Genomic DNA, 26,035 nt, shown 5'->3' with positions numbered 1-26,035 from the left:
TAAAATATTTCTATAGTTTAAAAGAAAAAAAAACTCATAAAGTCTAATTTTATTCCTTTTTCCCCCAACACAGGCTTGTATCTCCAGAGCAGCCGCCAAAGGCCAAGTTCCTGACCTTGGGGTCCAAATTCCGCTATAGTGGCCGCACCCAAGCCCAGACCCGCCAGGCAAGCATCCTTATTGATAGGCCAGCACCACATTTTGACCGCACTTCCAGTAAACGGGTCTCCAGGAGTCTAGATGGAGGTAAATACATTTGCAACAATTCTGGATTCCATAATATGTCTCTTTTATGAGTTAACAAAGCCCTTAATGAAGCATTCCAAACTTTCCAATATGTGAAAAACTATTTACAACTTCAAAAGGTTAGTTTTAAATACAGTGTTTTAATAAAAAAAGAAGAAATACAATACACATTTCTTGAGAAGAGATATGTATACATTTTGTACTATTCTTTTGGAATTCTAATTAGCTATATATTTGTAGTTTTATATAAATTACACATGGAAAGAAACTAATATTTTTTCTCATCATGTATGTATCTCATAACCCTGTCCAATTTTGGGTTAATAGCTGATGTTCTATAAAAGAGCTGAGGTTAATTTCACATTAGATTGCTTTTATGAAGGACTGTTTCTTTTTACCTAACAGAAAGTGATTGGTTTAGGTGACTTTCTACCAGAAGAAATAGTTCTTGGTTGACTAATCTCCAAATAAATTAAAAAAATAGTAATACTAAATTTGAAAATATCTATTTTACTACTGTTTATCAGCAGAAGGCGTTTGTGGTTGCTTGTTATTTGCTGTTTTCATGAAATATGAACTTGAACATTTAAATAATTAACCAAAAAAAGCCCAGATAGTTTAACAGTTAAAATGTTTTTCATTGGCCTTGGTCTGCTTTTCGTAGGTCACCATCACTTAGAATAAGCTTAGAAAAAAGATCTAGGCAGACACAGAGAGATGTTTCCCAGGATTTACTATTGGGCATTTTGGTGTATACAGTTATTAAATCTTGATCCTGGAAAATCTTCCATATAGGTTTAAGAGCCACCAGAAAATAGGCAAGAGAACCATGAATTGTGGTTCACACAGATGCCCACATTTAAATTCAGTGAACTATTCACGTATTATGAAAAACCAACAGTTGCCTTTGAGTTAATTCCAACTCATGGTGATCCCATATGTGTCAGAGTAGAACTGTGCTCCATAGCATTTTTCAATGGCTGATGTTTTGGAAGTAGATTGCCAGGTCTTTCTTCTGAGGAACCTCTAGGTATACTCAAGCCTCCAACTTTCTGAACCTCCAACTTTTCGGTTAGTGGCCAAGCACATTAACTGTTTGCACCACCGATGGGCTCCTTAACCTACTATAGCTGTCGTGATATCTTTTTAGTTCAACAACTGATTACTTTTTCCAAGTAAATCTGAAAAATGTGCCAGCCCATGTAAATATTTCTTACGCCTTGCCCCTTGACACAGAGAATTTACACAGGCGCTGAATAAATATAATCACTTGTTTAATGCTCTGAGAGAAACCATTACCCTTTTCAGGAGCATCATTTGTTTTCAGTCTTCATTTTAAACTATCAGCCTCTGTAATTTTTACATTGTAAAATTTAATGTCTAAAAAGAGCAGTAAACCAGTGCATTTTCTTTGAGGTGTATGAACTGTACTTAAGGAAACTCATCATCTTGTGTGGGCAGTTAGTGCAGAGGGTTATAGCGTAGGTCCATATCAGAAAACAATGATTTTCACAATTGAAAGCAACAAACATGGCACAGTAATCCATTATTTTTCTCTCTGTGTTTTGGACACTGTAATCCAACAGATGAGCAAGTCATCAAAAGGATTATTGTGTTATTGTGAAAAATAGGAGGCTTTTCATGCCAGTGCATGACCAGACAGCCAGTGAGCTCTTTGGTTAGGGCTTCTTTTTCCAAAGCGGAGCTGGGCCATTACCTGGTACTGAGCTTCATTTACCCCAGGACTCCCTGTTAGTATGCCTTTTTTGTTGACATGTGTTGTGTTTTTCTTTTTCCTGTTTACTTTTTAAGTAAGGGCGTAATGATTTAGATTTATTACTATTCCTCACTTTATAGTTTGGCATATTAGACTAAATCTTGTAGTTACAAAGAGAGTAAAAATCAATCTAATATCTTAATAAAAGTCTATCTAGTACAGCTAAAACAGTGAGATTGGAAAATCAGTCATTTAAGAGAATTAGCATCCAGGATGTATATGGGAGCAGAGGGGATGAATGAGTTCCTGAAAGTATAATATGTGGGGATACTACTTAGAGTTATCAGGGCAGGAAGGTCTGAAGGACCATTTCAGTTGAGACTTAAAGATGAGAAGGAGGTAGCCATGAGAAGGGTAGGAGATAAAGCATTCCAGGTGGCAGGAGCAGCACATCTGAAGGTTATAAGGTGAGTGAAAGTTTGATACATTCTAGGAACAGAAAGATGGCAGTTATAACTGCAGCTTAGTAAGTTGTGAGGAGAGGTGGGCTGGGATCAAGTCATTTAGGGCCTTGCAGGCCTTGGTAAACGCGGGTCCTAACTACAGAAAAAAGCGCCTGGGTCAATTATTGTTAAATTGCTGAATGGTCTCTCACAGCTGGTGGTGGAAACTGTAATGACCAGTAAAACCAAAAACCAAACCCATTGCCATCAATTCGATTCCTACACACAGTGACCCTATAGGATGGAGTAGAACTGCCCTATAGAATTTCCAAGGAGCACCTGCTAGATTCGAACTGCTGACCTTTTGGTTAGCAGCCATAGCACTTAACCACTACGCCACCAGGGTTTCCAGTAGAAACTGCTAATTACTGTTGCACCTCAAACAGCGCCCAGAGCGTGCACCCTACCTGGCACACTGCTGCCCCTCTTCCGTTAGGTCTCTTGGTAAAGGGTGTGGATTCTATTCTAGGTGCTGTAGGAAACCATTGAAGAGTGAGTGTATATGTATGCGTGTGTGTGCACAGGCGTGCAGAATGTGCTTAATGGCATGATTAGTATTATCGTTTTAAGAAGTCACTTGGTGCAGTGTAGAGAGTGATTAGAGAGGCTAGGAGAAGAAGGAGACTGATTAGGAGTAGTCCAGGTGACAGTGATGATGGTCTGGTCTCGGGTAGTAGAGGACCAATTAGCCATTTGGCCCATAGGCGCAGTACATGGGCCTTAGTCTAGAAAGGTATTTGAGACCTGCTGGCTAAAAAAAAAAAATTTTGGCTCCAAAAATACAAAAAGAAAACTGCATACTGAAATGAATAGGTGTTTAAAAGGTTGCAAAGTTAACTTTTTGTCAGTTTCATTAATAATTTTTAATTTGATAGTAAAATTCCAATTTTATTACATTTAAAAACATTTCTAGGTCAGATTTTCTCATTTTGCAATAATTCTTGAATATACTATGTATGTTGGGTGCTTAGAAATCATAATCAGTCAAAAGGTAAAAGGTTACTCATAGCCATATACTTTTGAAGGCAAACTTATTAAAATCTCAAAAGCTTAAAAACAAAAATTAGGAAAATAAGTGTACTTCATATAAGATGTGAATGTGTTTTAATGCTTGATGTAATGTGGTGTGGTCTTTTAAAAGTCTGAATATTTGAGGGCTGTAAAGCCTGAAAAGAGCCCTGGAGCACTGGAAATAGAGATGGAAAGACCTCGCCACATTTAGAAATATATAGAAAGACCCTATTGGACTTGCTGGTGTTGAGGGATGGAGGAGGAGTTCAAGAAAAACTCCAGGTTCCTGGATGGAGGATCTGGATATAAGTTGCTTAAGTGTGAGAGTGGCATTTGGCAAAAAAAAAAAAAAGGCAAGATTGGGAAAGAAAGAGGTTTGGACAGAGCAGGTATGAGGAATGCGCATCAAGAGGTATCTTGTGATCTGTGGGTTGAAGGTTCTTAGCACCTACCAACTTCAATATGGTGAACGATACACAGTCCTTGCCCTCCAGGAGTTTGAGACCTAAAGGCCTGTGTATTAAACAGGGCTTCCCTGGGGGCGTGGAGCCAGAGCGAACCACATGGTGTCAGTAAAGCCCACGTTATATAGGGGAAGTGACCTCCTGTTCATACAGGAGCCATACAGATGGAGAGAGGCTGTGCCACCTGCCACCCAAGTTACCTTGTTGATACCTGAGGCAGTTTTGGGTTGATCTGCAATGTGACAAACTTTCAACACAAAATAGGCTCTTGGCCGTCTATTGGAGAATGTAGGAGATGAAGGGACCATACAAGAGCCATGCTTGCTGAGAGAGTCTACGTATTGGATTTATTGTAGCCCAAGTTGGGGGATACAGGAAGGTGTGAAAAATGAAAAATATTAAACATAGAAGTTTATTCCCTAAAATCTGCCTTTACTGTCTTGTCACAATTTTGAATGATGTTCAAGTTAAAAGTACTTTTATGGGAGATGTCTAATTCTTAAAATTTATTGAAGCAGGTGAGTTTTAAAATTGTGTAAGTAGTTGTTGGCAATACATATGTTCAGAAATAAGTTCAGGTAAGATTAAGAGACCTAGAGAATTAAAATGTTGCTTTCAAATTGTAATTCCAACAATTTGCCCTGACTCTGATGTTTTAGGTGATTTTAGAGCTCCTCCTACTGGCCAATTCCATGATCAGACTATATACTTCAAAAATCTGTGATTTGTTAGCTTGAGTATAGTTTAAACCCCCCCCCCCCAAAAAAATACCTATTACCGTCATGTTGATTCTGACCTATGGTGACTCCATGTATCACAGAGTAAAATTGCTCTGTAGAGTTTTCTTGGCTGTAATCCTTACGGAAGCACCAAGCCTTTTTCCGTGGTGCTTCTGGGTGGAATTGAATTGCCAGCCTTTAGGTTAGTAGTCAGTTGCAAACTATTTGTGCCATTTAGGGACCTGGGTATAGTTCAATGGGTTAAAATTCAGAGTAATATTAGAGTTTGGTAGCAGTTTAAAAATGAATTTGTTTTGTATGTTTGTATTTTCAGAACTGAAACAATGTTCCTCTTCCTGTTGTTTATATGCTATGTGTTTATCTACACAGGGAAAAGAAGTTCTATCAAGTCTTACCATTTATATGTCCTATAGTAATTCACATTATGATTCTTCACTAGCTCTGATTGGCGTTGTGGACCAAAGTCTTATGAAGGATTTTTCTGGCCCTCCTGGGGAGATTTCAGCATATGGTCCTGGAGTTGTGAGTCCTGTTGGGATACAAGATGGAGATGGCAGAAGGGATGTCAGAATTCCAACTAAAGCCCCACATTTGCAACTCATTGAAGGAAAGGTATGGTAAATTAGTACAATATATGATTTTAAACCAGTACTTAGGCTGAAGGCTACCTGTTGGAATCTATTATTACATATATTAAATATCAACTCATTTAAAATTAGTCATTGTGTGTTCTCTGTTGATGTGATTTCCCAGTTTTCAAAAATGTGTAAGCTCTTGTGGTTTGGACTGTGGTCTCTACCCTTTTTGTTTTGATTATTGATCAAAGCAGAATATTTCAACATAAATTATATTAATACTAGTAAGTAAATTAATGGCATTTTTTATCATCTTTATATTTTTCTATTTAATTATACCCCCAAATTATAAAATCTATTTTTATGGTGATTTAAAATTTATATTTGATTTGTTATAAGTAAAAATTTAAAGTGTAGCCTGTGTCTTTATTATTTTAATGATGTTTAAATTTTTTTGAACAAAGGTAGACTTTATCAAAAAATATTATTTTTCACAAATAATAACTAAGAAATTCTTAAGAATAGGGCAAGCATTTTGTGAATAGCAAATGAGAAGACGGGGTGTGTTGCTTTTGTGGCCTTATTTTGTACATACACCATAGTACAGTAACCTGTATTGTGTTCTCAATTTTGTCACCGTTATTTTATGTTACCTTGATATCTTGGGCAAGATGTTGATTTGATGAGGGTTTGACTTCTTCAGATCTGTACAAAGCAACTTTTTTTCCATCTCGCGCTGGAAATCATCCTGTTAATTAACCATATTCTCTAAATTTTAACTTTGAAAACTTTAGAGACATGCAACATGAATTTATAAAGAACCTGCTAGATGAAATAGCTGCCAGTGCCTCAGGAATTCCTGCCCTGAGAGCCACTAATGGTCAGCATAGAGGTGGTCTCAGGGACCGTGTAACCCTGTATTATGCCACAAGGACAAGTGCTTCAGATAGCAGGTGATACCAAATGATTCACATTCCGTTGTTAAAAAATTTGTAAATGTCATAATACTAATTAAAAAAAAACCATTTGGTTGAAAATTATTTAGTTAATAGTAACAGAAATTGTTTTTAACAAGATACTCTTCTTTTCAGTTGTCAGAATGGTTTCTTATAATTATTCTAATGAAGCAACTTAAATCTGAAATAGAATTGCTTGGCATTTCAGAAAGTTTCAGTCCCATTTTGCCTGGCTAATTTGGTATATCTGGTTATTAAAAGAAAAACTTGCCTTAAATTCAAAAGGAAATCCTGCTTCCACAAATGACTGGCTGCGATGGCCTTTTTGCTAATGTTTTGAATGTCTATCAGAACCAGGTTGTGAAATAATAATGCTGTTTGAATTTTGTAGGATCTATTTGCTGCTAGTTTGAAAGTAATAATTAAATCAGTCAGTACTTATACATTTTATGTGATGGAAGTAGCCCAGTTTTCCTTTTTAAAAATGAATGCTTTAATTTGTTTTCTAACTATACTATGTTAATAAGATCCCTATTTCAGAGTAAAAGTTTTCACTAACTACCTATCTCTTCTCTCTTTCTCTCTTGCATTTGTTTTATCAATGATGTGCCTGTTGTGTAATTTCATATTCAATCATGGGTTTGCTTTTGAGCGTAGCCCATTTCTATGTGCCCACCTTCACCACTCATCCGCTGTGCCTCATCTTGTTCCCCAAACCTATTGCCAGTCCCTGAAATGGACTTGCTCTCTGACATTTCAGAGGAGGACCCCTTTGGGGAGGCAGACCAGATCACACTAGACAGCTTAGAGCTCAAGTCCACAAGTGAAATATCAGAGCAGGGTGACCCTGAAGTCACCATACCTGATTCTGTTGTAGCCTCTGCTCAACCTGACTGTCCTTCTCCCATCCACGAGAAGCCTCTTAAAGTGGATGACCACAAAGATTCTGAGTTTGGATACTTTTCCTTCAGTTTCTACAGATGCTTTCCCTCACTTCTTGATGAACATGGGTATCTCACTTTCCCCAGCCTCCCCAAGGTCTGGGTCTCCTTCCTTCCTCCTGACGTTCAACACTATGTTCCTATCACTTCGCCTTCATTCATTCCTTCCCTTATTCTCATCTTTGGGCTACTTCTCTCTGCTTCACAGTCAGTTTCTCTTTCTCTCACCTTTTCCCTTCCTCTGGCTTTGTCCTTCTGTTACCTGGAAGCTAAAGCAACTGCCTTTAATGTTTCTTATGACTGTGACTCGAATGACAAAACAGAGGAAGAGGAAGCAGTTGCTGGCACTCCTACATAAGCTTCAGTTTGTGGGATCAACAAAACTACACTTCCATCTTATAATTTTCCTAATATAGAGTGTAAAGATATGCATAAATTCCCCACTGATTACCCTAAAAAATAGTATGATCTGCACATTTTCACACATACAACATTTTAATGCATGAGAAATAGAGGCCCTTGCTCCATTGATAGCCATTGACCAGTCCACACACTCTAAGAGCAAAGTTGTAGAATTATTTCATAAATATCTAGACCATGTTGTTGTTAGGTGCTGTTGAGTTGATTTTGACTCATAGTAATCCCATGTGACAAAGTAGAGCTGCCCCACAGGGTTTCCTAGGCTGTAATTTTCACAGAAGCAGGTTGCCAGATCTTTCTTCTGCAGTGCTGCTGGGTGGGTTTGAACCACCATCCTTTTGATTAGCAGCCGAGCACTTAACCACTTGCACTACCATACTAGGTTAATAAAAGAAGGAAAAAAAAAGAGAGAGAGAGACCTGTATTGCCTTTAACAATCCGTTTGGGTCTGTCTGTTTTGTAGTCAAATAATAATACTGTTCCCTTAGGATGGAAACTTTTTGTTCTCATGTAGAACTTAGGATGCAGTGAACGTAACTGTAATTGATGTATATTAGTAGAACTCCTTCATGTTGTTATTTTTCTTGGTAGAAAGCCAAGCCCATTCTTTTTGCGTTTATGAGGGTATGTCTGTAATCTTTACTCCTGACATTTGTAAGCCTAATCTCAAAAACTCTTGTTATTATTGTAGTATTTGGGAACCAGATGAATTTTAGGTAGTATTTTTTGTAAACTCTAAATCATGCAGTTACATAAAAGAGTATCAGGAATTTGTGAGGAAGGTACTATGTGTTTTCTTTAACAAATACGAAGAATGAAACCTGGCTTTTAAAAAATTTAGACTGTATAGCACTGAGGTTGGGCCTCGTAGTGCTCATTTATTTACAATTAGGTCGTTGGTTTGAGAAGTTTCACCCACATACAGGACATTTTTTTTTTTTTTTTTAGCATACTACCTCTGCACTCATAAGTCAGTTTTGACATGTGCAGTGTGTACCAGTTATTTTGCTAAATGCTGTCTGGCGATCTTAAAAAAAAAAAAAAATCTAGTGTCTCATATACTATGAGTACCATGAATACATAGAGTAAATCACAAAATTTAGAGCAAACTTAAAAGATGTGGAGATAATGCTGTGATTATGCATCGTGAAGAAACCACGATTCTTAAATCTTTACCTCAGAAATCAATATTTTAGAGAATTAAGTGTTGACTGAGGGATTGTAACATGGTTCTTAACAGATTGCTAAGTGTCTGTGCCTCACTTTTCACGTCTGAAAGACACTGCGAGCTCCCTGCTTACCTTTAAAAAATGTTACACATGGTTTAAAAAAAAAAAATTAAGTGTTTTGAACTTTCAGATTTGACACTATCAATAAAGAAGAAAAAGAATATATGCTCTATGATCCTGCTCTGAATTGACATGTAAAGGTTAAACTATTTTCCTTTGATGTTAGAACCAATGTGTTTTTCTTTCTTACCATTTGTTTCCTTGAGTCAGTATGCAGCTAGTGTTTGTTACTTTAAGTGTCCAGATTGTTTGTTTTGGGACATTAGATATTGAGACATGTCCAGCTCTGGAAAACTATTTTCATTTAAAGATTTTTATGAAAGGAAAATGGATATATTTTGAAGATTGTTTGTAAATATACCCCATTTTGATATGAAAGTAGCAAAAGAAACCATTCCCCTCCAGAAAAAAATCCACATTAAAAAACTGAAAAATAGGGTGAACGTTTGTTCCCAATATAAAGCTAAAGTCACATTTTACATCGTTATACTTTGCCCCATCACGAATTTACTTAGATATTTCAAATTAGAACAGATTGAATTATGCCATTTTCACACTTTCATTCCTGAGTAAAAATATTCCAAGGCAGAGCATAATCTAGAGACTGAGAGAGAATGAAGCTTCCATTCTCCATTTCATCTTTGCGAAGGATCACTTCCATCATTTGTACGGTACATTAGGTGAAGGAAGACCAAAGTGGCTTAATATTCTGCATCTTCTGAGGCCCAAAGAATAAAGGTTGGTAATACTGGTTCACCATTTAAGTTCACGTACAGCTTCTTTGCACTGGTATTAGAGTTCCAACTAACACGCTCCACTTCTTTCTGGCCATTTGCTGTGTGACTTTTCAGGTGAAGATGGAAGAAGAAGAAACACAGCTGGAGGAGGTGGATTTTTTCCCTCTTAAGTTAAATATGAGGTGGCTGCTGCCTGCTGCCTGCCATTATTACTATGTGTGGAGTGTGCTTTCAGGGTTTATTTGTGAGTTTTGTTTGAGCTGTGGCTTTAAGCTCTTAAGATTTCAATTCCCTTTTTTTTAATGTCTTAGATTATCAAATTCTGGGTCGTTTCGGTGCTTGCTGATTGATACACTTACATTTATTTGCCTTTTTCCCCCTGTGTGTGATTTAATTTCACAGAAAAATTCCTTGAGAGTAGAAGGGGATAATATTTATGTCAGACATAGCAATTTAATGTTGGAGGTTTGTATAATCTAAGAAAACAATTCTGTCCTAATGGCTGCCAGGCTGCTGTGGATGGGAGGTCACGCACAGGCTGGCTGGTGATTTTCTTCAAGCACAGAGCATGAAATGCATGGGGGACATTCACTTTGGGAGTGCATGTTACCAGTTCTGCTTTGTCCTTTTAGAGTGGTTTAGGGAGGAACATATCTACTGGAAGTTCTCACAGTGACAACTGGGAAAAATCGTTCTGTTCAGTCAAATGATTACAGTTCCTATCCATTAGTCTTGAAGTTGTTCTACAGATAAACCTATTCTTTCCTCATAGGTTATCTCTAGAGCATAGAATCTGAAGTAACATCATCCCGTTCTTAATACACATTAAACAGGAAAGATGTTTGTTCATTGGCATTAAATCATTTCACTTTTGAACTATGCCCACATTCTTTTTTTTGAATTAGGAATGTGGCCCACTTAGAGTATTCTGTTTGGGTGTATGCTAATTGATGGGATTATTTTGATTAAGAAGAAAGAGAAAAAGAAAAGAAAACCCAACCACCCAGTTAGAAATATAAAAAATATTACCTGTGTCACAAAAGAACGTTTTTTCCTTTAGGACAGTACGTGGCAGCGTATTCAGTGGAGAACTGCAGTTCTCAGTAATCTGACTAATCTGTTTGGTTGCTTTTGGCAGCTTTGATAACTGTTGGAAGTGTATTTTTGTATAACTTACTAAAATGCTGTAAAGTGTAATACATAACATTGCTTTGAACAAATCCAAGAAATGTGCCTGATCTCAAGCCACAGTAATTTTTCCATGCCATGCAAAGATTTTTAGATTTCCATGAGTTTTTGCAAATGGCGATAGAAGCTCATAGATGAGCTACTATGCTTGTGCATGAATATGGAGTATCTAATTGTACCAGATGCATGACGTATTCCTCTGGGAGTGGGACGAAAGATAAAACCCAAGGACGGCTCCCGGGATTTTTGAAATGTAAGAAAACATCTAAAGTTCAGTTAAAAACAGTTTCCTGAACACTAATTATCTTTTACTTCTACAAATACTACTTAACCAGAACCAGTCTAAAAACTCCAACAAATACCATTTATCAGGGCCTCTTCCAATGAAAACCGAACTATAGTTTTTCTTGCATCTTTGTCTGTATAAACACTATTTGGTATATAGCCACCTTTGTATTTGGCAAGTACATGAGACCACTGTGTGGTCCACTTTATAGAGAGGCCAAACAAAAGCAGCTTCTGGAAGCAGTTATTTTGTTCCTTAAGGATAAAGAGCCATCACTGGAATTTCCTGGAAAAAGTCAACCCTTGGTCTTCCATTTTTGGATAATCCTGGACTGACTTTCTCTTCAGGCCAAGTGTGCTTCTGAGTCTACCTTTCTCTATTTTATGGTTGGTTTAGTATATTTTCCGAATACAATTTAAATAGTATTCATAATCAGAAAGGTACATTTTCGAGAACAAAGTCATAGGCTGCATTTCAAATCTAGGTAGTAGGAAAAGAAGAATTATTAGCCATTTTGATTATCAGTTTCATGGCTTCTTTCTAATAATGTAAATGTTTATTTAAAAATTCTGAACAGGGAAGAACTTAGAACCTTCAAAGATATAAATCATAAACAATTACATATTGGCTTAGTTTTGAAATTTTGATAAATTTATTAAGGTTATTCATAGAAAATAATATGGCTTTTGAGACTTGGCATTTTTCTTGCTTTAATACTTTTTTTTAAATCATAAATTTGCTTTGTCTTATTTTTTGGTTTTTTTTTTTAATTTTTGTCCTACTGGGTTTTTTTTTTTTTTCCCCCTCCCCTTTTGGATTGTTTCCCTTTTGTTACATTACACATTGCTAGGACCTGGATAAGGCCCAGGAGGACATACTGAAACATCAGGCTAGCATTAGTGAACTCAAGCGCAATTTTATGGAATCCACACCTGAACCACGCCCCAATGAATGGGAAAAACGACGTATCACACCTCTGTCCCTACAGACACAAGGGGTATGTCGCTAGCTATTTGTTGGCAATATGTCTCATTCTGGCTGTTTAGTGAAATTGAGGTTGCTAATCTAGTGTGTTAATTCTTAGGAAGTTAGTGTTCTCGTTTAGTTTTTTATGTAATTGCTAACAATATTTTAAATACTAAATGTTTATTAACAAGGTAATACTTATTGCCCTAGTTCTTAGGTAAATTGTATGAGTTTGAAAATACTTTTGAAATAATTTCAGAATAAATTTACTATTTTACTCAGGTAAATTAATAGTAATGAATTGTTATATAGGACAACCTAGAAACTGATTGTATTGTATTTTAATAAGTTTTTCTTTTAATGACTTCTGAGATAAAGGAGTTTACTTAATAATTAAAGGGATTTAGGAAAGTAGGTCATATTTAGCATGGTTTAAAGTAATTACTGTGAGGATATCCAGTTAAACTTGGCTTTAAATAAAGACTGATGAGCCCTGTTAAAAACTTGCAATATATTTTGTCATATGACTCAGTACAGAAACTACCTTATTATGAAATGTAGGCCAGTTTTTAAAAAACATTTTTAACCATACCATCTTTCTACACTGTCATTCATTTTCTCTCCATGGTTTTCTTCTTTCTACTACCAAAATAGGTATTGTCTTTTGAATATATTCTCAAAATATTTCTTCTTGCATTCTCATTTACATCTGTTCTTTCTGATGCCCCAGAAACCCTCCCATTATAGACCAAGAACTTATCTGGGCCCTTTTATCATACGGTGTTTAATAATACAGTTATAAAAGTATATGAAGTTGCTACCCTGTAATTTCATCTTTCCTTTTTTTCCCTTCCTCCCCTCTCTCCTCAAGTTCAGCATATAGTGTGGCTTGGTTGTTACCACATTCTAGCCATATGGTTTAGATAGTTTAGTGCTGTTTTTATTTACCTTTCATAACAAAACTGCTTTCAATCTCTGTGTTTGTGACTGTGAAAGGAAAATAACTTTTTAAGAATAGATTAAGCAGAAATAATTGCTGAACTGAAAAAAACAAATCTTTTGACAATACTAAGATTTAAAATATCATGGTAGGGTCTTACGAAGTTGTATCAATTTAAATTGTTATTTAACTGTATGAGGATATTAATGTCAGTATTCTAGCAGTTTAGAGTGTTGTGGTTTCTGAAGAAACAATGTCTGATGATGTGCTAAGGCCCTGGCTTTCCTTTATGTGCCGCTTCATGTTTTTTATTTGGCTGACCCACACAGTTGTTTTCTGTTTGTGTTGCTATAGGTGTAATGTATTTGTCTTATTTGTTGTTATGTCTATTGTTTAAAACGATAGAGAAAAGGAGACCATCTTTTCAAGGATATTTTATCCATGAAGGAGAAGCACCAGATGGCGACAGAATGGACAGTTGAAGAAAAAGCTCAGGAGGCGGACAAGGTGTTCACCTTGCATCCTTGGATCTACTCTTGCTTTTTTCCCTTTTTCCTTCATTTCTTCCACAGCCACAAGATATATCTTTTTCTTATGTACCAACCTAAGATTTTTTTTAAATAATTTTTTTGAGCATTTAAAAGCTAAATCCCCAAGTGTAGAAACAGGGTCATTAGGTGAGAAACTTCATGTCGCAGAGATACTTTACTTTAAAATTCACAATTATGGAATGCAGATATGTCAACTACTTTACGTGATAAGTGATGCGTAATTTGATGTATGTGGCTTACGTCTGGGAAACCACAGTTGCATGTGAAAATGCACCATCTGTACAATACTTAAGCACACCATGTTGTTGTTAAACTAACAAATTATATGTGATTTAGGTTACTAGTTTACTAATTACATATGGCAGTCTTTTGAATTTTTATTTTTAAGATTTTTAATTGGAAGAAAAGATTTTTGGTACAGTATAGTAGTCCTTCAAGTTCTCTGTGCTTTGACATATGTGAAATACCTGACGGTACTAGGGAGGTTAGCTTTCCATTACTTTTCCATTATTATTCTTTTCTCTCTACTGACTTTGCTTAGCCACCTGGTTAGCCTGCTATTTGCTGAGACTAGAGAGCTTAGATGTTAGTGGAGGAAATAGCAAAGATGTGAATTAATGATTAGAAAGCTTCAGGTACTAAGAAGTGTTAAGAAAATAGATGAAATACAATGTTGTGTTAGGTGATTGAGACAGCTTCCTTTTCACTGTGATCAGAGAAGGCTTCCTTGAAGAGAGGGCATTAGGAATAGAAGGAAGCAGACACGTGAAGATTTTTTCATGCTTAAGGAAGAGCAAATGCAGCAGCCACACAGCAGGAACTACTTTAAGGAACTGAAGGATCAAGTGACTTGGCTTAATGAACAAAGAGGAACATGAAGGAAGTCAAAGAGGGACTGAAGAGGTCAGACCCCAGATCGTGCCAAGGTCTTAGAGACTAGATTGACAGTTTGGAATTCTATTAGAGGAGTGATGGGAAGCCACAGGAGAGTTTTAAGCTGAGTAGTGACATGATCCCATATGTGCCTGACAGATCCCTCTGGCAGCTGGGTGGGGAATGAATTACAGGGGGTGTGAGTGACAGCAGACACCAGCCATAAGAAAAAAATGTTTTGTTTCCACAAAGTAGTTTTTGTTGGTCGGTAAAGAGTCTTCATCAGGACATGTGGTGGGGTGGGGAGAAGACAAATGGAAGATGAAGCCTTGCCCTAGAGGAATTTTAGGTCTAGTTAAGATGAAATATTGCCACGACACTACAGATGAGAAAGATAATGTCACAAAGGTGAACCAAACGATGTATTTATATAATTTAAAAAGGTTAGTCTCAAATCCAGAGCTTATAGAATTAGACTCTATGTATGTAATGCTTTTTCTCACATGTTTTGAACTATTACATATTTTAAAAAATTTAACGGCCAGAAGCAAATCAGGTGGCATTATTTGATCAATTTAAAATGATGTCCTTGGATTTTCTGGAAACTTTGGAATTTTGGTGAAGATGTTTAAAGTTGTCATCATTTTTCTGGCTCTCATATTTAACAAGTGTGCAATATAAAATATCTTGTCATAGAAATTATATTAAAGTGACATTATATGAAATTTAAATCTGGAACTTAACGCTGTGTAGCTCCTAAATGGTTTTTATTTACACTTAAACTGCTTTTTTCTATTCTTTTCCTTTCCAACACACCCAGGAAAATATGTCTTTATTTGCTGTACATGTGGATCATTATAACTGCAATCATCCACCCGTCTCTTCTCCCACAGCACTAATTACCCACCTACATTGTGTCAGTTTTTCAAATTATGTATCACCACTGTTGTTGAAAGTGAGCAGTTGAGTCTTCTAGAGTGTTTTTGACTTTAGCAGACTACCTTTTTCATTTCTTTGTTGCATCTTCGTTTTGCTACTGATTTTGCAGGGTTTTTCATTTATCTTTGAATTATAAACCTTGTTGAGTTGTAGAATAAAAAAATAGGCCTAATATATAATCTGATCAGTTTTTTCCAATTTCTATATTATGGTTTTATAATTAACAAAAAGCATTCATAGTTTCTCGTTTAAAAAATCGATACATTGAACTTTCAACGTCGTTTCAATTTGAGTATGAATAATTGATTTTGAGAATAGAGCAGAAAGTTGGAAACGAAGTCATTGACTCTTTAGCAGGTAAATAGATCAATTGTATACCCTCGTTACTTTCATATATTGTGAGAATTATAACTTACTTAAATTTGTATAAAATATTCTCTCATGAGTCTAATGGAGATTACACAGATTGTAGTTTCAGGTTACTTTTGAGGATATTTTATGGAATAATTAAATTTATGGCACTTTCTCCACCCAGTTTACCCCAGGGATGGTGTAATTATGGGAATTATAATTAAGCTGAATTAGTCTAGAAGTTTTTTTTCTTTCCTGGGTATTGCCGTACTTATCACCTCACCCACCTCACCTTACTACGCCTACCTTCCACCCCTCCTAGCACAGAAACGTTTATTTCTTTATTTTTCTTTAAGATCTCTGAGCGGTGGGGTTTGTATTAGGAGTTATTCTGGCATACTTCTGATGAGAGGGTCAGCTTCATGATGACTTTCTTGGCATCCCGGTACCTGAGGACACCTCCAGCTTTCCTTCAGTGCCCTCAGCCAGGTTAGGGGATCATTGCTTAAGGGGAAGAAATATGAGTATTAAATTTGCCGTAATAGATTTTCAGGGACAAGTGATTTTCATATTTCTCAGGGAGTTTTTGCCTCTGAGTTTGTTTTCCTATTTAGAATTTTTTTCTTGGTTTTTATTTTAAAAATGTAATTTATTCATTCTGTAAGTTATTTACCATGTCTGAGGGAATTACTGTGGGCTGCTGTCAGAGTGCTTATTGTATAGACAGCTAAGTGATAAGGAGAAGGGAAGAGACCACATAAGTTAGAAGAGTTAGCAAAGGGCTTGTACAAAAATATAGAATATTAAGTAGACCTCAGGTAGCAAAATTGGAAAGGCCCAGAATGCATAAGGAAGGGCGCTGGAAGTAGGAAGTCTAGGATCGCCTAAGCCGAAGCACAGGAATAAGTGTTTCAAGTATAGGACCCACAGAAGAGGCCATTCTGTGCAGAAAAAGGCTCACACTAAGAAGCTACCTCAGGAATGTATGAAGCAGTGTTTGATGGGTAGGTAGGTTCTGTTCAGCTTGTAATAAATCAAGGAGTTTTAGCTGGATTCTGGTAAAACTATCAAAGATTCTCAAGCAGGGTTGAAAAGCTGGCATTCAGGTGAACCTCCACATAAGCTTGCGGCAGAATCTTTCAGAATTCTCATCTTTTCTTTCAGCTTATGTGTTCTGTTATTCTTTCTTGTGTAACCTTTCCTTTCAGTAGGTTACTGCTGTCTGTTCTGACTTATTGTTAATTCTTTGCTCTTCCTTTTCTGACCTCTCTAGAGCCTAGAAGAGGAGATAACATCCATTTTGTTTAGTGAAAAGGGCCTTTCTGATAGCATGAGAGCCACCTTCACTTCAGCCACCACTTGGACAGCAGAGGGCACTGTTGTGAACTGTAATGCACCTTCTGAAAAGCTTTCTTCCTCGTCCTTCTCACAGTTGCCTGAGGTGCATTTTACTTTGTTTCCCTTGTTATTAAAAGCCACATATGAAAGTGATTTTTTATCTTTTGAATATTCAGGAGCATTTCCCTCCAGCATTTTCATTGGTGAAATTAACCTGTCCCAGGAAAAACATTCAAGAAATAGTGACAGAATTTAGACATGAGGAAAAGATACAGATTGGATGTTTCTCCTGCTTCTTTTGGTCCCCCTCCACCCTCTTCACCCCCAAAAACTGCTTAAATTCAAAGATCATATAAACCTTTAAGGCCCAGGGTCTGAATTACTAAGCAGAGAGAAATTCCCAAACAAGTAGAAACTTAAGTACACTTTGCAGAATTTGTCTTTTTTTAGGCAGCTTTTGATGGCCTGTGATAAAAATTCTGTTTATGTGGAAAATTTGAGGTGCTTCCCATAGTCAATGAAATAGTTCTTTTTTGTTTTTTTTTTAAATGACTCTAAGGAGATTTCTCTGAACTTTGGCAGACCCCATCCAGCCCTTTGAGGTTAAGTAATAATCGTAATTCACTGCCCTGTAATAATAAAAATAAAATAATGAAATGTCTGCTTTAGAAATGTTCTGATCACTAGACTTCTTTATTTGTAGAGAAATTTATAAGGAGTTATAGTTAAATATTACCTATTTTGCAGAATAGAGTTAGTTTTCTGGTTTAATATCTGAAACCCGTGGGTTTTCCGTAAAACTGGAAGGCTGGCTCTCTTGTTCTGTCAGTGACATGGCTTACATGCTATCAGTTATGAACGATTAAACATGCCCTTGCCATGCATTTAAGAATAACAGCGCAGATCAAAAAGTGTGTGTGAGTATTTGCTGATAGCTACTGCAAAGAAGTGTGCCAGTTTAGGACCGTTAACTTGTGGTTGCCAATATCAGTGGTGCAAATGAATGTGAGATCCTGCTGTCTGTAGTAAGAAAGGTTGCTGTAGAAAACAGACAGCTCCAGTCAAGTTAGTGTCTTGACAGCTTCATAACAAGCTTCCTTTCTGCCCAGAGGGTTTAGAGTTACAGTGCCCCTCGCTATTTGGCATGGAGATTCCTTCTTAAATAACGAGGGCTACTGTCTCTAGCAGATTTATTTTAGGTTAGCTCACAGGCTTTAGTGCCACTGGAAGGTCAGAGTTGGCTGGGCTTTATTTTTAAAAAAGTAAAATAGCCTTTTAAAAGTAGTAATGCAAAGTGATCTTTTAAAAACAAATTTAAGAAAAAGTTTAAAACATTTAAAACTTTTCCATTAGAAGGTTTCTACTGTAGTAATACCACAACATATATTAATAATGTATACGGAGGTATTTGTTGAACATTTAGGTACTGTGCTACCCAATCAACTAGAGTAAATTAATTTACTCCTAAGAAGCAAATGTCTACAGGAAGTAGGAAAGAACATCTCAGATAATAAATTTGATTCGTTTCTGAGTTCAGAGATGCCACTGGAGAGCCAAATTCTATAGAAAACACCTGGAGCCATCACTGACATCCACCTGAATGTTTAAAGTACCCCTGCTACTACTCTGTAGTACAGTTTATGATGTTAATAATTATTTCCAAAGTGAACATTTTAATGTTAATAGCTGTCTAAGGCCAATTATAATTTTGCCAATTAAATCTGTTTTTCAAACGAGCCAGCAAAAAATAACGGTGTCATCTCCTTAATGCTGTATGCATTTAGGAATCAGAGTTTTAGGCTAGGCTTCTTAGTCTGATTAGAACCAGAACTTTTTATGTAAATAGGTTTTAAAACTATTCTTTAAGGTGATCAGTAAGCTGTGGTATAATTCTTTTTTAAGAAATTTTTCCAACTACGTAAGTAGGTTTATAGGTATAGCTATAGCAAAAACTTTTTATTTCTTTGGCAGGATGCTGGCTGTTTTGTATTTTTGTTTCTTTTTGTAAGCTTCTTGGTGTTTGTCTTGACTGTCCTTTATTTGACCTTGAGCAGAGGTCTTTGTAGATGTTGATTCTTGCTGTTCTGTCTTTGCAGTGTGAAATATTTGTTTTGGTGGGTGTTGAGGTAAAATTTTATTGATTTTGTGTCCTCGGTTGCTTTTTGTTTCACAGAAACGTGCTCCCGAGTCAGAAGGGCCTTGCACTGGAGCCAGTGATGCTGTTAAGGTTCTCCCTTTTTCCATGTTAACACCATTACCTGATGTTTCTGACCCTCGCCTCATGACTTCCCTGCTTCCCTTTCAGTCAGCCATCATAATCATCTTTGTTTTCCTCCATGACATGAACCTACCATCAGTTAGTTTTGGTTTTCCATCATTTTTAATTATTCATATATTTTTGTTTTCCCTCATCCGTTTTTTTTTTTGTACAGAGTTCACATGAGACTCTGAATGTAGTGGAGGAGAAGAAGCAGGCAGAGGTTGGGAAAGACGAAAGAGTAATCACAGAAGAAATGAACGGTAAAGAGATATCACCTGGGAGTGGACCTGGGGAGATTCGTAAGGTGGAGCCACTGACACAAAAAGATTCCACCTCCCTGTCTTCTGAGAGCAGCAGCAGCAGTGAGAGTGAAGAAGAAGAGGTGGGAGAGTATCGCCCCTACCACCGCGTGACCGAGGGGACCATAAGGGAGGAGCAGGAGGAATATGAAGAAGAGACAGAGGAAGAGCCCGGCCGAGCAGCCAAGGTAGTAGAGAGGGAGGAAGCAGTGCCAGAAGCCAGCCCAGTCAAACAAGCAGGTGCCAATCTAATCACAATAGAAACAGTGATCCAGGAAAATGTAGTTGCCCAAAAGATATCTGGAGAGAAGAGTGTAAACGAAGGCACTGTTAATAAGCAAGACATGAGAGAAGAAACAGAGGAAGAGCAACATAAAGTTAACGGAGAGGTGTCTCATGTTGACATTGATGTTTTGCCACAAATTATTTGTTGTTCAGAGGTAAATGGGAGCTAAAGTGTATAATAGAGCAATTTCTCAGGTGGAAAACACCTGCCTTTCTTCTCTTGTCCTCCCAATTCCCCTTCAGCTTTTCCAACAAGATTCTGATTCTTTTCTCTAATGGGAGGAAAGGGGAAAGCACTGCTTTGTAGATTTTCTGCCAACTCAGTTCATGGTTTCTAGCTTCTTCACTGCAAGTGGATCACCTGGTGGGGTAAACTTTCTGATGACAACCATATCATTTTTTCTTTTCTATTTCACATTTAATTTTTTCTTTGCATGTTTTGAACATTTCCAGCTCTTTTGTTCTTAGCTGCACTACTTCCTGACACTAAATGCCTTTTTCATTGGTTTCCTTAGAAAATTGTGCATGTAATGTTTAAAAAATGCTCAATGTGAGTATGTGTGTCGTGTTGTGGTGATTGGGTTTGACCCTTTGGCTCATTCTCTCCCTCTTCAACTTAAGCTTTTTAGAAATAGCGGCAGGCTTTGATTACTCTGATGCTCTGATCGCAGCATCTGGCAGTGATGAGAACATTGCTTATTGAGTGCTACTGTGATTTCTCTTTTTTTAGGTGCCAGGGACCTTATGGCTTGGTTGAGTCTTCTCTTTCTTTCAAGGCAGCAGGAGGCTAGACTGTTGAATAGGAGGCCCACACGTCTCTCCTCATCTTGTCCTGTCATCAATTCTAGATTATTTGCAAGTTGATGATATGTTTTGTGGCTTATTTATTTTAAACAAATCTTTTCCTCTTCAAAAAAGAGAACTTTCCGTGCCCCTCTTAGATTAAGTCTTGGTCATTAGATGCAGTGCCCCCTGAATTGGGAATTAAAGTTATGCTGAGGGAGGGTATACTTTCATGGGTATATTTTTTGTTTCTGAAATTAATGCCCGCAATGTAGGGATTATTATATTTGCTGTTTTTGATGGCGTGGAAAATTGCAAAGTGACTATGTCCTGAAAGAATTTACTGGATTTTTACTGTGTTGCATTTAAACTTTCCATTTCACTTCAGAGAAGACATTTCAAGAATCTGCAACTACTTTGAACCATTATTTTTCTGCTGCTAACACATGGTTGTTCCTCTTTAAATAATTACACCTGTTGGGAATTTTCTCTCTGGTACACCATTATTTTGGAAATACTATAGCCTGGTGGTGTAAACATATATGCTCAGCAGACTACAATATTAACAGGCTCTCAGACTTCGCCTTTAGTGTTTTAAATTGTTCAAAGCATTGCATTGTTGATGGAGTAATTTCATACTTAACATTTTAACTTACATAATATACAAGAAAAACTGCAAGTTTTAGACACGTATAATTGAAAGCAGTTATACTTAAAGTTGTTCTTTCTAAAAATGGTATCTCCATTGTCAGTAAGGTGGAAAAGGCTTTCCGGGGAAATGAGCAAATCCTAGCCTCCCTAGCTGATGGGCCAGTGAAAGAAAATGAGCCTTCACACAAGCCATGTGTGTCTTTAAACTGCAATAAAAGTAGAGACAGGCCACTTCACAGTTCATTCTGTTTTGTTTTCTTTTCAGCTCTATCATTACTTGCCCAAAGCTAAATTGTACTCACTGTATGCCAGGTGTGACAATTAAGTAGTTTGGGCCAATATAATTTGAATTGTATCATGATTTAGGGAGCCATTATGATAGCTTGGAAACCCTGATGGTGTAGTGGTTAAGTGCTATGGCTGTTAACCAAAAGGTTGGGAGTTGGAATCCACCAGGTGCTCCTTGAAAACTCTGTGGGGCAGTTCTACTCTGTTCTGTGGCATTGCTATGAGTCTGAATCGACTTGATGGCAATGGGTTTTGGTATGTTAGCTTATCTTTTTCTCTCATTTATATGTATACACATACACGTACACATGATATTTGAAGGAAGGTTTTTCTTTGATGTCTTTTGTTTTAGGTTATTTGCTTTTATTCTTTTCTTTCGTGCATGAGAGTGTGTTTGGATATGTTTCTTATAATCATTTTTGAAGGTTCCATTAAGTGCTTTTACTTCATTACGTCTAGAATTTATTTTTCCCTTCCTTTTTCATCTCAGCCACCAGTGGTAAAAACAGAGATGGTAACAATTTCTGATGCCTCACAAAGGACAGAAATCTCCACCAAGGAAGTCCCCATTGTCCAAACTGAGACCAAAACCATCACATATGAGTCTCCACAGGTACAAAAGCTCTAGACTTGGACTATTTGAGTTCTGTTTTACTTAATTTGTCTATTTTTGTTTTTGTTCTGTCTTTTCCTAGTTTACATGTTTCTGACTTTGACATAATTTTTTTTTGTTTCTCCATTTTATAACCATAGTTCAACAGCAGTATAGCTAGCTGTGGGACTCTTAGCTGCAATCAAATTGGTGACCCAGTAATTATAGTAATTATTGGGGTGAGTGTATGTATGACTATTTAGGATGAGTAGCATCAATCTGGCTTCCTTCTGGCTTGGTACATCCAGGGATGTTTACGTGTACTTGGGAAACAGATTGTCTTGCAAAGTTTATTGGATCTGGTATACTTAGTGAATCAGTAGGATATATAAGCTTTTTCCCGAACCCTTTCTAACTCCATGAAGACAGACCTAATGAGCTTACACATACTTGTGGGTATACACACATACGTGCTTCTCTTTCTCATGGGATTATTTTCTCAAGATTTATATAGTCATTCTTTATGTAAACTATTAGATTTGTAAGTTTGAGTTCAGATCTTCAGATATTTATTCTAAACATTTGAAATAAGCATTAAGATATCTAACCTTAATGGTAACAAAAAAGGGGGAATTATTATTTTAAAATAGAACTGTTTAAAATTTGTACAATAATGATTTTCTCCACTGAGAAGTTAGGAATTCTATAGTAGGATTGTACTGTGATGGAGGAAGGCAGATTATTGCCTTTTTGAAATATTTTTTTTGGAAATGTTTAATGTGTGTATGTATAAAACATTTCTAAAATTATTTTGGGTATGTTGTCCATATGAGTGCATAGATCCCACAAGAACACAAATAGATTCTTACGAACAAGTATCAGGGGAGAACGTACAGGTGTGTCAACGTTGTGGTAAGTGCCCTCATAATGAGATACAGGTGTGTGAGCCAAGTTTGAGCTTTCAACTTTTAGTCAGAAGGTTTTCAGGTTATTTCCATGTGTCAGTGAGTACCAGGAAACAGGAGGCAAATAAGTTTGGATATTAATAGTATCAACTGAGTTAGGTTATCTTATGTCCCTTGGTAGTCTCTAGAACTTTCCACCTTTTCCAGCACGAAAGCAAACAAGTAAATATCTATTTTGATATATGCAAGGGATTAAATTTAAAAAATTTTTTTATGGGATTTACATATGATATGTATAGAGGATGTGCATGTATACATACTGAAATACATGTACCTTTGTTGTTCTTATTCGTTGCCATTGGGTTAATTCCGATTCACGTGTGACCCTATGTGTGCAGATTAAAACTGCTCCATAGGATTTTCAAGGCTGTGACCTCTTGGAAGCAAATTGCCAAGCCTGTCTTCCAAGATGCCTCTGGGTGGGTTTGAACCGCCAACCTTTTGGCTAGTAGTTCTGTTTAACTCTTTGCATCACCTAGGGACTTCATGTATACCCATGTATACATTCTGTATATCCCAACATGAAAACTATTATAGCAGCAATGTAGTTTAAAAAAAATTCTGCTAGAGATAAGGAAACAACGAAAACGCTCAAGTTCATTCTATCCTATTCAGGTCCTATTGCCTAGTAATCTGAGAAAATGTTTATCTGTTTTTACCCATCTGTGCTTAAAAACCAGTTACAAAAAGCAGTCAGTGCTTCTGGTCACTGTGGAAACTTCTCTGCCTGGTTCTCTGGTTTCTTTTTCTGGCTTCTGCAGAGGGGCCCTCAGGTCACATTCTCTGATGACTCCCTTGTAGTTTCCACTCACCTTCCCCTTCCATTCTTCCTTTTTTCTCTCCACCCACAGGATTTGCTTCTGCACGTGCATCCAGTCTTTTGCCTTGTTCTAATTTTCAGCCAGTCTCTTGTAAATTATCACCATAAACATGTATAGGATATGCAGATAGCATCTTCTGCCAAAGGCACAGATTTTTAAAGATGCTTATGCAGTGGGGAAGGGTCTTCTTGGACAGCATAATGGAAGTTAAGCATTACTTTGTATTTTCCCCCCAACTATCCAAAGGTTGATGGCGGGGCTGGTGATGATTCGGGCACATTAGTGAGCGCACAAACCATCACATCTGATTCGGTGTCGACAACAACAACCACACACATCACCAAGGTAAAGCAATCCAGGGAATCCTATGGAGGTGATGGTGCTTTGCAAACAGGATCTTTTCTGAATTGTTTCTTTGTTCGTGTACACGCTTTAAAGCAATATGCAGACAGTGCCAGTGGAGTAAAAATGCCTTGATTTCAAGTACCCAAGAGATTAGGCTCCACTGACAAATATATTTAAACCGAATTGCCATTTTGTAAAGTACCAAAAAAACCAAACCCAGTGCCGTCGAGTCAGTTCCAATCCATATGAGTTGTAAAGTACAGGGGGGTAAAAACATGTTATTAATAGCTATACTGAAGACGGCCACAGAAATAGAGTTCAGTAAAAGTCAAAGCACAGATTCGTTAAGTACGAATGAGCCCTTCTGACCGAAGCAATTAAACGAAGACCCATTTTTCACAATTTTCAGCAAGTTTCTCAAATAATGTAAATTTTCTCTTATTTAAGATACTAGGATATTGATTTTGGGCATTTTTCCAGATCATTGAATGTTTAATACCTTATACCAGTGATTTCAAAGTGTGGTTGGTCCCTGGGCCAGCAGCATCAGTACCATTTGGGGGCTTGTTAGATGAGATTGTGCTGCAGCCCTACCCTAGACTTACTGAAATCCTGGAAGTGGTTTCAGAAGCCCTCCAGGTGATTGTGATGGTGTGCTAAAGTCATCAGATTTCTCATTCCACCGTTACTTTCCAGTATCTCCTTTTTCTCCTCCTGTTCATATTTGGCTAGTGTGTAAAAGTCATAAGTATATCCTTTATTCCGAACTCCATCATGCTGTGTTTAAATAAAAAACCAAGCAAAATGAAACAAGTGAAAAAACTTTGTAAATTAAAAAATGCCTCATAAGTGCAAAGTAGTTTTAGTACTCATTTAACTTTTTTTATAGTTATTAAAGCTGGTGATAAGCCTTGTTTTTTGCAGTAAAGTGCTGTAACTTGTGATTTCGTGTATAAATTTACCAGAGTTATAGAGGTTAGATGTTTGCTTTCTCAGGCTTGCGTGATATCTGCACTTTGTCCAGTTAGACTGTCATAATCCATATGATCTCTTCAGCCTATTGCAATGTATCGCAGGCTAAATCAGTTTGCAGCAAGCCAGTAACTCTGGAGACAAGACGCCAAGGAAGCTCCTTCCCCATATCTCTTCACGTGGACACAGAGCCTGTATTTAGCTATGCCCCATGTCCACAGTCACAACCACACGCAGAAGATTTAATCAAACATTCAACAAGAAGCTCAGTATCAACCTAATACATCTTCCCTATCATTACACTAAACCAAATGAACAAAATCGCCACATGAATTCATATGACCAGAATCAAGCAGTCAAAACATAACATCAATTTCCCAAACCCAAAACAGATACATAATTGTTAGAATTCCTTGGAACTACACAAATGCCAGATAATTGTCTCCTTTTCAAAACCGGCCCGCTGGGCATGGAGAAATTCAGAAAATTGCGACAGAATGTTCTAGTGGAACTATTTGGATTTGGTGTTATCTGTCCCACCATCTTAATCTCACCTGAATTTTGATAAGTTAGTTTTAGGATTGCTCTCAACAACCCTAAAGGCTACCATTTTAACAATAAAATTCTCTTGAGAGCCTGAAAATAAAGCACAGGAAGGTCATAGGCCATCAGTCTTCTCCCATTCGGTGTGTATTGCCTTATGGTGATTGGCAGTTCTGGGTGTACTGTCTTTTCTCTGATTT

General features: G+C 37.0%; 1 protein-coding gene across 14 annotated transcripts in view; it reads left to right on the top strand.

The window, feature by feature from the left end:
• EPB41L2 (erythrocyte membrane protein band 4.1 like 2) overlaps positions 1 to 26,035 on the top strand; it is a 266,903-nt gene that overhangs the window by 219,126 nt on the left and 21,742 nt on the right. For 3 of the 14 annotated variants that reach the window (XM_064290827.1, XM_064290807.1, XM_064290817.1), the window contains 10 exons: positions 74 to 246; positions 5,121 to 5,293; positions 9,714 to 9,749; positions 10,002 to 10,064; positions 11,924 to 12,070; positions 13,385 to 13,486; positions 16,967 to 17,134; positions 19,464 to 20,030; positions 22,088 to 22,210; positions 24,222 to 24,320. In XM_064290827.1, coding sequence (XP_064146897.1) covers positions 74 to 246; positions 5,121 to 5,293; positions 9,714 to 9,749; positions 10,002 to 10,064; positions 11,924 to 12,070; positions 13,385 to 13,486; positions 16,967 to 17,134; positions 19,464 to 20,030; positions 22,088 to 22,210; positions 24,222 to 24,320 — 1,651 coding nt within the window. The remainder of the gene's footprint in view (positions 1 to 73; positions 247 to 5,120; positions 5,294 to 9,713; positions 9,750 to 10,001; positions 10,065 to 11,923; positions 12,071 to 13,384; positions 13,487 to 16,966; positions 17,135 to 19,463; positions 20,031 to 22,087; positions 22,211 to 24,221; positions 24,321 to 26,035) is intronic. The other 11 variants (XM_064290838.1, XM_064290829.1, XM_064290833.1 and 8 more) reach the window with 11 other exon arrangements.

This window comes from Loxodonta africana, chromosome 1 (assembly GCF_030014295.1).
Source record: "Loxodonta africana isolate mLoxAfr1 chromosome 1, mLoxAfr1.hap2, whole genome shotgun sequence".
Lineage (NCBI taxonomy): Eukaryota > Metazoa > Chordata > Mammalia > Proboscidea > Elephantidae > Loxodonta > Loxodonta africana.
Note: the sequence above shows the minus strand (reverse complement) of the source record. Positions and strands in the feature narration are given on the sequence as shown.